Source organism: Myxine glutinosa, chromosome 9, assembly GCF_964187855.1.
Source record: "Myxine glutinosa chromosome 9, kmMyxGlut1.1, whole genome shotgun sequence".
Classification (NCBI taxonomy): domain Eukaryota; kingdom Metazoa; phylum Chordata; class Myxini; order Myxiniformes; family Myxinidae; genus Myxine; species Myxine glutinosa.
The window spans coordinates 99,285,089-99,299,176 of record NC_136269.1 but is presented as its reverse complement, the minus strand read 5'-3'; the positions used below and the strand labels follow the sequence as shown (position 1 = coordinate 99,299,176).

The 14,088-nt window shown below is 44.4% G+C and overlaps 1 protein-coding gene across 7 annotated transcripts in view; it reads right to left on the bottom strand.

Annotated features, from left to right (window-relative positions):
- GSE1 (Gse1 coiled-coil protein) overlaps nt 1-14,088 on the bottom strand; it is a 228,486-nt gene that overhangs the window by 62,183 nt on the left and 152,215 nt on the right. For all 7 annotated transcript variants that reach the window (XR_013624571.1, XR_013624572.1, XR_013624573.1 and 4 more), the window contains exons 3-5: nt 13,279-13,503; nt 9,037-9,296; nt 4,577-4,776 (exon numbers count right to left, since the gene is read on the bottom strand). Coding sequence is in view for 4 of the 7 variants with exons in the window: in XM_068128764.2 (XP_067984865.2) it covers nt 4,577-4,776; nt 9,037-9,296; nt 13,279-13,503 (685 nt within the window). In the remaining 3 variants the exon portion in view is untranslated. The remainder of the gene's footprint in view (nt 1-4,576; nt 4,777-9,036; nt 9,297-13,278; nt 13,504-14,088) is intronic.

The following is a 14,088-nucleotide window of genomic DNA, read 5'->3' as shown; positions in this document are numbered from 1 at the left end:
CCGACATATATTTCTTCGTTTTTATTTCATTCAACATATTAGCCGGAAGTAAAATATGTTTCAGGAAATTACCGAGAGATATTTCTTCGTTTTTTTTATTAGTTATGTGCGCATACACTTTAAATAGGTTTATTTGAAATCTTTAATTTTCCACAAACATTCCACACACGCGGGAAAATGCAGAGATATATTTTTTAAAATCGCGTCATGGTGTATCATACACCGCCCAACATGACACCGACGGCAATGTGTCGATATCTATTTTAAATTCGATATATCATTTCATTTTTCACAGTCGCTAACATAGTTTTAGACTCGGTTGAAAAAAAACGAGAAGAAAATCCGATGAAAGTTGCCGTTTATAGAACGAAATGAATTCTCAAATGCCTGTAACTTCAAGGCCATTGAGTCTCTCTCACGCCTTTATCTCCAATCTAACTCACCATATGATTTCATTTTTATCGATGGTTTTAGAGTCGGTGTCAGCAATAATTGAGAACATTCCACACACGCGGGAAAATGCAGATATATTTTTTAAAATCGCGTCATGGTGTATCATACACCGCCTAACATGACACCGACGGCAACGTGTCGATACATATTAAAAATTCGATATATCATTTCATTTTTCACAGTCGCTAACATAGTTTTCGACTCGGTTGAAAAAAAACGGGAAGGAAATCCAATGAAAGTTGCCGTTTATAGAACGAAATGAATTCTCAAACGCCTGTAACTTCAACTTCAAGGCCATTGAGTCTCTCACGCCTTTATCTCCAATCTAACTCACCATATGATTTCATTTTTATCGATGGTTTTGGACTCGGTGTCAGCAATAATTGAGAACATTCCACACACGCGGGAAAATGCAGAGATATATTTTTAAAAATCGCGTCATGGTGTATCATACACCGCCCAACATGACACCGACGGCAACGTGTCGATATATATTAAAAATTCGCTTTTGCTTTTCCGTTAAGATATATTACTTTTTCGTTTGATGACAGTCGTCACAAAAACGTCAACAATGATGCCGACATATATTTCTTCGTTTTTATTTAATTCAACATTATTAGCCGGAAGTAAAATATGTTTCAGGAAATTACCGAGAGATATTTCTTCGTTTTTTAAAATTAGTTATGTGCGAATACACTTTAAATAGGTTTATTTGAAATCTTTAATTTTCCACAATATAATTTACTTGCCATTTATCATTTGATGATTACGAGACAAATTCCTCTTGAGGATCGTGACAATTCATGCGCTGCGTGGAAACTTCTATTTCCAAAATGAATGAGACGATCGATGAAGAACGCAGACTTGAACAGGATGCAGCAAGAAAACGAATGAGACGGGCGAACGAGTCCATCGACGAACGTCAATGCAAACTTGCGGGGTCACCCGTGGGAATCCCACGGGCATGGATGTGTGTGACATTTCGACATATTGAGTTAGATGCTGCACATTCATTTTTACAAAATGGTTACTGGCAAGTCATCAGATCCAGAAATGGTGTAAAAACCACCGTTTAGAGGCCATTTTTCCCCGCAAAGCGGGGGTTGGCCTTTTCGGGGACCGTGGTAGTTGTTGTTTTTTTGTCCCCTTTTTGAAGCAATGTTTTACGGCCGGATGCCCTTCCTGACGCCAACCCTTTTTGCCGCCTTCAACGACAAACAGGGAATTACCAGTGAACTGGTACTCAATTAGCCGACCTCGGAAGGATGACAGGCTGAGTCAACCCCCCTGGCATTAATTCGGCGATCGACCGAGATTCGAACCCAGGATCCTAAGCCGGCACCCTAGCCGCTAGCCCAACACCAGAAATGGTGTCATGAACACAATTTATTTACGCACAAGCACAAAAGCAAGACGGGCCGATTTCCGATTCCGACGGGCCGACGGGCGAGACGGGCCGATTTCCGATTCCGACGGGCCGATTTGGAGCAAGAAAAAGAACGAGACGGGAGAAAAAGGAGAGAAACGAGACGGGGAAAGCCGATTGGAGAGGCGAGTGAGGCGCGATTGGAGAGGAGTGTGAGGCGCGATTGGAGAGGAGTGTGAGGCACGATTGGAGAGGAGTGTGAGGCGTGATTGGAGAGGAGTGTGAGGCACGATTGGAGAGGAGTGATTGGAGGGGAGTGTGAGGCACGATTGGAGAGGAGTGTGAGGCACGATTGGAGAGGAGTGTGAGGCGCGATTGGAGAGGAGTGTGAGGCGCGATTGGAGAGGAGTGTGAGGCGCGATTGGAGAGGCGTGTGAAGGATTGGAGAGGAGAGGAGTGTGAGGGATTGGAGAGGTGAGGGATTGGAAAGGAGAGGGATGTGAGGGTTTGGAGAGGAGAGGAGTGCTAGGTGGAGAGAGGAGAGTGTCAGGTGGAGACAGGAGAGTGTCAGGTGGAGACAGGAGAGTGTCAGGTGGAGAGGAGTGAGGGGTCACATATTATGTGAAATAACTAAATTCACACCATTTCTGGATCTGATGACTTGCCAGTAACCATTTTGTAAAAATGAATGTGCAGCATATAACTCAATATGTCGAAATGTCACACACATCCATGCCCGTGGGATTCCCACGGGTGACCCCGCTAGTAAAGAGTATGGTACATCAACATCAAGATACTGTTTCTACTGTTCCTCCCTTCCAGGGAGAGATGATTCTATATGCATTAAATAGTCTTAACGAAAATTAATAATTATATAACGTGCTGTGATTCTGCGTTCAAACGCCTACACTGTGTTGATTTGTCCATTTGTACTCCCAATGTCATTGCAATTCCTCTAAACATGCAACATATTACATCCAAGAATCTCTATAAGATTTCGATCATGATCAAACACCCGTAAAGGCGCCAACAAAGGCCACCAAAGGCCATAATCCTCGCTTTTAAAAATGGAAATAACCAAGCACTAAGGGAAACCCATGAGAAAGCGGAAGCAACACACCAAATTATGCCGAAAAACCATGAAAATCTGCCAATTTATTTGCTATCTCACAACAATCACCTCATATTGGATTAATTCCCTTCACAATTAGCCGCTCCACCGCTCTGATGCATCATTAAGGCGTTTCTGCACGACTGCGTTGGCCAGGAGCAGATGTTGCCACTCCCGACGGCCGAGCAGCTTGCAGTCATTTCTGAACCCCTAGAGACCGTGGGCTTAAGGCCTGACCTCCCTCTGTGAACTGCAGGTGTAAGTCCAAGCGTTTATCAGCTGCCTGCCCGACAGAGCGTGGCAATTTATGGACACCTAAAGGTTGAGAGGGTTGAGTTTGACTTGTCAGGGATGAATAATTTTTGACATGCTGTTCTGATTCTAATTAACGCCACAATTATAATTGTCAATAATTTAATAGAAGCATTTCATCACGAAATCTTGTAAATATTTTCAAGTGTTTGTGTGTTTGTACGTTACTCTTTCACGGTTGAACCGTAGCACCACCGGTGCTAGGAAGAGTATGGGGGGGGGGGGGAGGGGGGGCAATGTCTCCACCTTAATTTTTTTCAGTAGTTTACAATTAAGATAAAAAATATCCTGTATTTAAACGTGAGTAACAATAATGAACGTAAACTGTATTTGTGATTTCGCATACACTGTAACTACACCAATAAACGGTAATTTTGGAAGTCAGACCTAGCTACCCATTATTAATATTAAGCCCTTGCCCCCCCAAATAGAGAAGTCAAAGTACGCCTATGCGTAGCACCGAGAGGCCCCTGATTTTGGTGGGAGGTACTTCAGAACCTGGGCAAGGTTTTAAACTCCCACATGTTGGACTTGAAGTCAGTCTTAAGGCCACGAAAAGCCACTATAAAGTGTTCATTGGGATGTGGGGTCAGGCAAAAGGTGACCACGATATGGCCAATAACTCCATAGCTTTTCCATGTCCAACACATCCCGAAACCCTCACCAGGAAAACCTCACCCAGCCGGGCAGCACCAGGTGCCACACCCCTGGGCACCCCCTCTAGTTATTAATAATGTTTTGTAATACGAGTTCCCTTATAATAATATAAGTTCCCTTAGAAGGAAGTACAATGCAGGAGGAGGCCACTTGGCCCATCAGGCATATGCAATAATTGTTGCATAGGCGTGATGGCTGTTTGCAACCTATGGATAAACTATGGCTGTTTTTCAGTGCTCTATCTCAAGTGCTCAATGATGAGCGTCAAGTAAGGAAGCAGGACATGCCATTTATAACCTCTTTGGTATAACTCAGCCGGGGTTCATACTGCCATCCTCCCAGACTCAGTACGGTTGCTCCAACCATTACTCCACTGATCCAGTTATATGTGGTTTCCAGACAGAGTCACACATTATTCCCAGCAGTGGGTAGTTCCTGATGCCGTTAGTGTTATGATCATGTTTTTGGCTGAGAAATGTATCCAGGTGGAAAAACATTTTGATTCCCCCCTGAAAGTCAATTTTTGGAGTGATACACATTGCACCTTCACGAACCATCAGGTGCAAATTTATCTCGAAGACACATGAGTCCCAACTTTCCACAATGAGTATTCTTGATATTATAATCTCTGCTATTTGTTGAACATTTCCCTTTTTCCTCATATTTGTGTAACTCACTCGAGCATGGCAAGACGCGTCGGATCCTGGACGTGCAGTGGGTAAAGGCCAGGTGTAACATGGGGGTGATGATGGAGGTGGTGACCATGCGGCTGAGGGGGTCCACCCCCTGATCCTGTCTTCTCTCGCTTGGTCAAGACTTCCGGTGTAGCCAACAATGTACCTTCACGGCCTGCTGACTGTGGCCTCGAGGAGCCGGGCTGGGAATAGATGTAGAGAAAGTGAATATGGGGGAGACTAGAATTAAGAGATTAATTACAATTGGGTTCAATTTATATATGATGTACGTCATGTGAACTGGTGGGGCTAGGGGGAGGGGAATCAGAAAAATAAAATTGAGAAATGGAGTGGGGATTGCAGAGTAAAACTAGAACAGTACTTGGTAGTGCACATACCTCATCCAGGCGGACCATTTTACGTTTTATATGCAGATTTTGACCCAAATAATAGATCGGACCTGCATCTGGACCTTAACGAGGAACCCAAACGCTCAGACCACCTCAATGGTAATCTATCCCTTGTTACCCTATAAAACAGATTGCCTATAAACTATAAAACAAACAGATAAAAACAGATAAACTTTTCCGATTTGCGATTTATAAAGTGGGTACGTTTGTGATTACAAGTCAAAATCTTCTTCTTCTTCATGAGTAGCTGCGACGTCACACCATGAATCTGAGCACCACTTTCGTATTGTTTATGGGTTACATCGCAGTATTATTTAACTCAAACGGCAAATAATTTTCGAATTTCTACAAATATGCCTCGTCGGTGCGTCCTTGGTGGTTGTAGTAATATAAATCAAGATGGTTTCATGCTACACCAATGGCCAAAAGATCCGAGGGTTGCCATAAATTGGACATTTGTCCAAAATACCCGAGTTAGCTTCGGGCCTACAAAATGTTTGGTTTTGTGTATGGTACATTTTACAGAGCACTGTTATGAAACAACACAGATTGCTAGATATTGTGCTTATCCGCCACGATTGATGGAAGATGCCATACCCACGATTAAGCGGAAGAAACACAAACGTCATTCGAAACCAACACCATCTCTGCCAAGCTACCAGCATATGTACACGGGCGATTTGAGTAGTGAATCGAACACCTGTGTTGATCTGCTCGGCGACCGGTCTCACATTGCTAGATGTGCTGGCTAACATCGCCACCACCTTTCCATACGCATCTGTAGAACTCACAACCCCAAGCTAACAATACCCACGATCACCCCACCCTCCCACTCCGCAATCCCCCATCAACCATCACCCCCACAATACCCACGACCATCCTACACGAACATCTGGACAAAGTTGATCTTAAAATTGATTTTCATTCTTAAGGAGAGGAGACGTAAAGTAATGCTGCTCCTGTTCCATGTAATATATATGCTCTTGTGGCTCAAGTGGGATCGCGCTAGATCTCGCAAGAGTATGCCACAGCGTAGGCCTGATGAATCAGGTAGTTATCTTACACCATCCCAGACCCCTCTCCCATCACCCATCACCCCCACAAACCCACCACCATCCCACACCCACTCCCCACCCCCTCCACAATCACCCATCAACCGTCATGTTAGCTAACAATACCCAAAACCATCCCACACCCTCCCCCTTCCCCTCCACAATCCTCCATCAACCGTGTGCCTGGGCGGTGTTGAGGTTGTGTGTGTTGAGTGTAAGTACTCCATGGGTAAGTGTTGAGTCCTTTCTGTGTTGTGCCCGTGTCGTATTTCTTCTGGAGTTAAATATAACTTATTTTATTTATCAATTAATACAAAATCCTTGATAAACCGTCAATTGAATGCAAAAACAAACCTACCCACCCATCTGTTGTGAACATTCGACTGGCGTTTTCATCTGCACTACCAACACCGCCATCTTCACTAACGCCATCTTCATTTGAATCGCTCGCACAAGGTTTGAAACGATACGGATCTACAATTCCTCTGAAAGTGTTTCTATCACTAATTTTGTCTTCAATCGTTTCTTCACAATCCCACTGACCAGTTTCAACATTCTGTGAACCTTCAGAGTTGCTAATGATGGTGGAATCAGTACCGAAATCCGAGCTTGACATGCACTGTTTCTCTATGTAAACTGCCATTTGGATCAAGGTGAAAGCATGGTGTGACGTCACTGGCGAAATCGAAAATAGACACTTTCAGGCTATTTGACACTTTCTGATTGGCAAAAAAATTTCAAAAAAACTCACCCTTCAAATTAGAACGCATTAATGATTTTCAATGGTTTTCAGAAAAAAAATTGCATTTGGGTTCCACTTTAACCAAAATCGAATAAATTGTTCCTTGTCACACACCCAACCGGTCCATCAAATTTTGGCCGAATCCATCCATAACATTTTGAGATATCCTGCTATGTATCGTTTTTGTCCCTATCTACCAATGGTGAAGAATCACTTTAAAATTGTAGTGGCCGGATCCGAATCCGGATCTTCACCAAAATTAAATAAATTCGTCCTTTGTACACATTCAACCTCTCCATAAAGTATGATCTGAATCCGTCCATAATCATTTGAGATATCCTGCTCACAAACAGACAGACAGACAGACAGACAGACACACCCAACCTATCCACCAAGTTTCGTCCAAATCCGTCCAAAACTTTTTGAGATATCCTGCTCACAGACAGACAGACAGACAGACAGACAGACAGACACATACACCCAACCTATCCACCAAATTTCATCCATAACTTTTTGAGATACCCTGCTCACAGAACAGACAGGGGTGAAAACACAAGCTCCATCCACCTTCGGTGGCGGAGGTAACAATGGTATGATTATCTTGGAATGAAGCATAATGCATAATGCATACCTCATATGAGGAAGTGGCAGGGGGAAGGAAGGGAAGTCACAACCTTTACATTTTTCCTTACATAATATTACGATTGTCTTAGAGTGTTCTTATAGTCATGATAATTGTTTTCGTTATAGTTGTTGCACACAAAGCAAAGCAGGAAATAAAAAGGAAATAAATCTGAGATTTTCAATGTTGGTGAAAAATAAAATGCTTTTATCATACAAAACAACACGCTGTTAACATGTCGACAAATCCCTGATCATTACGCACGTGCAAATCCCCTGATCATTGCGCACGTGCAAATCCCTGATCACTGCGCACGCGCAAATCCCTGATCATTGCGCACGTGCAAATCCCTGATCATTGCTCACGTGCAAATCCCTGATCATTGCTCACGTGCAAATCCCTGATCATTGCTCATGTGAAAATCCCTGATCATTGCGCACGCGCAAATCCCTGATCATTGCGCACGCGCAAATCCCTGATCATTGTGCACGCGCAAATCCCTGATCATTGCTCACGTGCAAATCCCTGATCATTGCTCACGTGCAAATCCCTGATCATTGTGCATGTGCAAATCCCTGATCATTGCGCATGCGCAAATCCCTGATCATTGCGCACGTGCAAATCCCTGATCATTACGCACGTGCAAATCCCCTGATCATTGCGCACGTGCAAATCCCTGATCACTGCGCACGCGCAAATCCCTGATCATTGCGCACGCGCAAATCCCTGATCATTGCGCACGTGCAAATCCCTGATCATTGCGCACGTGCAAATCCCTGATCATTGCTCACGTGCAAATCCCTGATCATTGCTCACGTGCAAATCCCTGATCATTGCTCATGTGAAAATCCCTGATCATTGCGCACGTGCAAATCCCTGATCATTGTGCACGCGCAAATCCCTGATCATTGCTCACGTGCAAATCCCTGATCATTGCTCACGTGCAAATCCCTGATCATTGTGCATGTGCAAATCCCTGATCATTGTGCATGTGCAAATCCCTGATCATTGCGCATGCGCAAATCCCTGATCATTGCGCACGTGCAAATCCCTGATCATTGCGCACGTGCAAATCCCTGATCATTGCGCACGTGCAAATCCCTGATCATTGCTCACGTGCAAATCCCTGATCATTGCGCACGCGCAAATCCCTGATCATTGCGCACGCGCAAATCCCTGATCATTGCGCATGCACAAATCTCTGAACATTGCGCATGTGCAAGTCCCTGATCATTGCGCACGCGCAAATCCCTGATCATTGCGCATGCACAAATCCCTGATCATTGCGCACGTGCAAATCCCTGATCATTGCGCACGTTGAGTATTCATGCAAATTGCGGAATGTTTTAGCATCTCATATCTCTATTCCCCACCTTCTCGTATCTAACGACGCCACTTGCAAAGTAAAATATAATGATATGTAAACTGCAAGGTAACAATGTTTAACGTGCTTATAAATGAACTTCCAAGTTTGCAGGATGATTCGCTATTTTCACCCTGGTTGAGGCCATCTTTTGCTGATCCTTACATTTTGTGGATGATTTTCTCAAAAGTAGGAAAAGCTGAGACAGCCCATATATAAGCGAGCATCTATTCTTATGTTGTCAAAATCATTATCGTTACATAATCGGCTTTACCTGCCGCCCCTCGGCACGCCAGGCCCCGTTAACAGCTTGCGTCGGTGCGATGGTGACAACGGGTGGAGCTGCTACTGGTGTCGGGGTGAGAGTGGGAACAGGAGCTGACGGGTGCAGCAGCACCCCAGGGTGCGAGCCAGTCGGGTTTGACGTGCAAGTCGATGGTTGACCCGATACCCGATTGGGGGTGCCAGTCGGAGAGTTGTTATTGGCCGTTGCTGCCGGAGATGGAATTGGTGAATCAGAGCTGGCAGAAGAACCTTGTCATGGGGCCAGGGAGAGAAGGAAAGAATGAGGGATTGTAATTACACAACATAAACAATTTAGCAACAGCATAGGTCAGTTGGCAGCAGGTATTCTAATCCTGAGTTTGATTCTAAAAATGTATAATTAGACCACGGAATGACAGGATGACTCATTGTTTGCATGTGTGCTTCTGAGCTGTCTGTTCCTTGGTTTCATTCCTAAAGGAATAGCATCCGACGACGCCGCTATTAAGCTGTAATCCTGGAGTTTCACTGGCAGGGTGTTGATACAGTATGCCATCCTTTAGTGGGAGATGTTAAGTCGACTGTTCTGTCTGCAAGCGTTTGCTTGTTGAGATGAAACGCTCAATGGTGGATTTGTAAAAAAAATAAAAAAATGTAGGCCATTATGTGCCAATATTCCATTATGTGCCAATATAGCCTGGTGTTGGCTTAGCGGTTAGGGTGCCGGCTTGGGATCCTAGGATCCTGGGTTCGAATCCCCGTCGATCGCTAAATTAACACCAGGGGGTTGACTCAGCCTGTCATCCTTCCGAGGTCGGCAAATTGAGTACCAGCTTGCTGGGATGAATGATCCCGGTGTGTACCCCGGTTTAGAATAGGTACACCGTATCCCTGCGCATCGAAGAGGCGACTAAGGGTTGGCGTCAGGAAGGGTATCCGGCCATAAAAACATTGCCTCAAACAGGGAACCATGATTGTCATGGGGCCCGCAAGGCTAACCCCCGCTCCAGCGGGGAAAATGGCCTTAAAACGATCATTCATTCATTCATTCAAACCAAATTTGAAAATCCTACCTCCTGGCCTGTTTGTCTCCCTGGTAGCCACTCTGTCTATTCCACCACGATACCTATCTTGAGTAACGCTCAAAGGGTGGTTATATGACTGGACACTGCAGGTCTCTTAAACATCTCTTCGCATTATGGTTGAGTGCCCTTGTTCTGAAGATGGATGAGCAACGCAGACACAAACTTCAACCCTAACCTGCTATCCCCTTGCATTGCCCTTAGAGGCGGAACTATCCGATCTTGTCGGATAGCACTTGCAGCTTGAGGTGGGTGGCCAATAGCATGGTGGATAAGAAACAAAATATGCATGTTAGCGTCGTCCATTTAAAATGTGACTTTGGGGAAAAAGAGGAGCAGCAAAGAAAAGCACGATGAATGAAAGTGCGTTATAAAGTAAGGAAGTCAGCAGAAATCAAAATGTTAAGGGTTAGGGGTGAGGTTGTTAGGGGTTGAGAGTGACAATCTTCTGGGTGAGTTTATTCACAATCTATGCTGAGGTCGAGTCTGCGTGCTTTTGACCATTTCTGCGATTGTTTACCGTGTATACCTTGGTTAATATCAATAACACTCAACAAAGATCAGATCAGATTACTCAACAAAAGGTTTTGTTTAATTATCGACACACAACTACACACTCTCCCAATAAAGTCCAAACAAAGGTTTTACCTGGGCTATGGACCCTGATGTTGACTGCTGAGAAAACTGAAAAGTCTGATTCAAAGCATTTATCAGACCTGCACATGCCCATGTCACTAACATGATGGAAACAAAGGCTCAGCTTCAATTATTTCGTTTTCTGATTGGCATCCTATCATAAATTTCCCATCTTAACATATTCCTTTCCTCAGCATCTTTAGTTTAATATACTTCTCATTTACGTAATTTATGTGGAATGGTTAGTGTAGAGCAGGTGTTTCCAAAATGTGGTCTGTGCAGGGAAGAAAAGTAACATTAGCCGCCTCGCACTTGCCAAATGACATCACACGCTGCAACCCGCCGCACATCAGAAGCAACTACTCGTGGAAGGCGTTCACTGTGCTTGTGTCACGGAACCCCAACCCTAACCTCGGCACTAAACAGCTGTGTGTCATCATAACAGACACACACGGTGATACGCAACATTACATGAGGTTTGGAAAGGGTCCACAGACCCAAAAAGGTTAGGAACCAGTGGGTTTAGACAATTACCTATTGAAAAAGTGTATAATTGGCTGGAAAGTGGAGATGATGTTATTACCTCTGCCACAGAAGGTGGAGTGATGTTACGTTTTCACCTCTGTCTGTTTGTCTGTCTGTGAGCAGGATATCTCAGAACATTGTGGACGGATTCAGACGAAATTTGGTGGACAGGTTGGGTGTGTGACAAGGACGAATTGATTACGTTTTGGTGAAGATCTGAATCTGGATCCAGATATGAGAATTTATTAATCAAGTGATTCTTCACCATTGAGAGATCGGGCCAAAAACGATGCACAACATGCATTTTAAGGCCATTTTCCCTGCTAGAGCGGGGGTTAGCCTTGCGGTCCCCATGACAATCTTCTCCATTTTGCCCTATTTTCTGCATCTCTCTTTGTTAACCCCCTTGTCCGCATTTCTTCTTCCACCATATTTAGCCAAAAACGATATATAGCATGATATTGCAAAAAGTTGTGGACAACCTATAACAAAACTTGGTGGATGGGTTGGTTAGGCGATGATAACAAGCCGATTAGATTTTGGTTCAGGTCCGAATCCAGATCTGACCTATCGGTGGGATACAAAATGTAAACTGTTCAGTCTGGCGGAGGTATGCGCTCTACCGAGTGCAGTTCTCGTTGAGAAAAGATTCAAGCTTAATCTGTACGATAAGAGAGATGTTTGTCCGTCTGTCTGTCTGTCTGTCTGTCTGTCTGCATGGGTGCCTTGTGTCGCCATTTTTCTCAGATATGGCTGAACGGTTCTACATCAAACTTGCAGATGTTCATCAGGAGTTCCGGGGAGTGCTTTCGGCAAAAATATATTTGGATTTTTTTTTTTTTTTAAAGAAAGTTGGAATTTTTTTATAATCACTTTATCGTGCCTAAGCTTTTGTAGCTGTGAGAGAGGTGATATTAAATGATGCTCGACCCCAATCCTTAGTGGGTGTAGGGAAGCATTTTAAGCACCCACAAAAAATAGGAAAAAAAAATCAAAATTAGATTTCTTCAACAGGATTAGAATAGCACCGGGCAACGCCGGGTACCCCTGCTAGTGTGAAATAAGAGTCAAGTTAAAAAAACTGAGAATCACTGTGTCTGATAATTATTTATCTTTTTCCACTTTGCATACCTATATAAAAATACACAATTTAACAAAAAGGGCAACTTGTGTTCCACAGCCAATCTTGGCCGTGGCCACCTCTACATAAGTTGCTGATGAATTGCAATTGCTGCTTAATGGATTCATTTAGTTATCCGTGTTATTAAAATCTCGGGTAGGGAGGCTGAGTCCCAAGGTCTGCTTATCGGCACACCGCAGGCCGGTTTGCGGACTATCGGTTTTCTATCGCCTCACTGCTGGCCTCACCCCTCCTATCCGCTCGTCCCCCGGTTACCCCCGTCTACCCCCCAGCAAGCTCAGGTCGCGTGCATTGTTTCAAAATATCACACCTGGTTACCCTTTCAAAATCCAAGCTGAATACTCAACTGCAATTCTACATCCCTCTCTCTCTCCTCTGTGGGACCGACTCCCTGCGTCTGTCGTGCCCTTCCCTCCAGTCTTACAAGAGTACTGCCAATCATCACCTCATCCTTTCACCCATACCCACCCACCCTTGTTCTTTTCTACTCCTGCAGCCTCCCTCCTTCACCCCTCCCCACCTCTTTCCTTCCTGGCATTCATCCATTTTGCATTTGTTTCCTTGTTCCCCTTTGATCCTCTGTCAGCGTGTGAACCTGCTGCCCTCTACCGTTTAGCTCCTCCATGAGTCCAGAGTTGTGAATTTAAAAAAACAAAAAAACAATTGATGTGGTTTTTCCATAAAAAGATGTGAAATAAAAAAGTCGATATTGACTGGATCTCGTAACCCTTTATTTTTAAATTCGAAGTTGTTTTACTTTAATAAAGTGTGGATGTGTAATGTCGTAGACGTCCGTAAACAAACGATAACATTTCTTAGCTCTATCCAGGGCTAATAATAGGAAGACAGAAAATCATTGTTGTCATACCGGCTGGGTCCTCGGCCTGCCGTGCCAACTTGCGCAAAGCTGCAGCGAAACCCGCTCCCCTGGCAGCTGTGCCAGTCGTTGAGGTGACGCCTCCTGTGGTAGATCCAGCGGATCCGTTCGGCAAAGACAGGGGTGACGGTGCCAGAGGGCTGACGGTCGCCATGTTCCGAGGGCCACCGGAGAGGGTGGTCAATGCTGGGAGAGCCTTACTATCGCGATTCATACCTTTTGGGAGAGAGATAAGGGTGGAAAGCGACAATGTGATGGCAGTGCAAGACCATCTTGGATATCTCTGTGGATAGCAGGGTAAAAGTATTGTTAGAATGAAGTGAACACTCGAGGAGTTTACAGTGCTTTGCGGCAATGATGGAGGCAAGGTCAATGGAAGATATTGCAGACGACAGCACGTTTTGCTTTTATAATCTTTTCGACCACTTCCCACCTGACATTTAGTCCATACAGGCCGTAATTCCCACAAACTGATTGTAAATCAGGAAAAGAAGAAGAAGCAGAAAAAGCTCACATGGCAAATATATGTGATTGGAGAAGAAAGATAGATTAACTCAATGAAAATATGGTAAAGCGGTAAATGTGTGTTAAAATGGCATATCTACATGACGCAAAAGACAGGAAAGGAAGGGAACAAAAACAAAATGTGGAGGGGAGGGTTCGGCTTAAGTTTATCTCTGCTTGGGAGCCTTTGGGTGTGGAGGGAATGAGGGTTGGGATAAAATGCTCGGGTCAGGAAAAGGCCAAGAATGTGTGTGTGTGTGTGTGTGTGTGTGTGTGTGTGTGTGTGTGTGTGTGTGT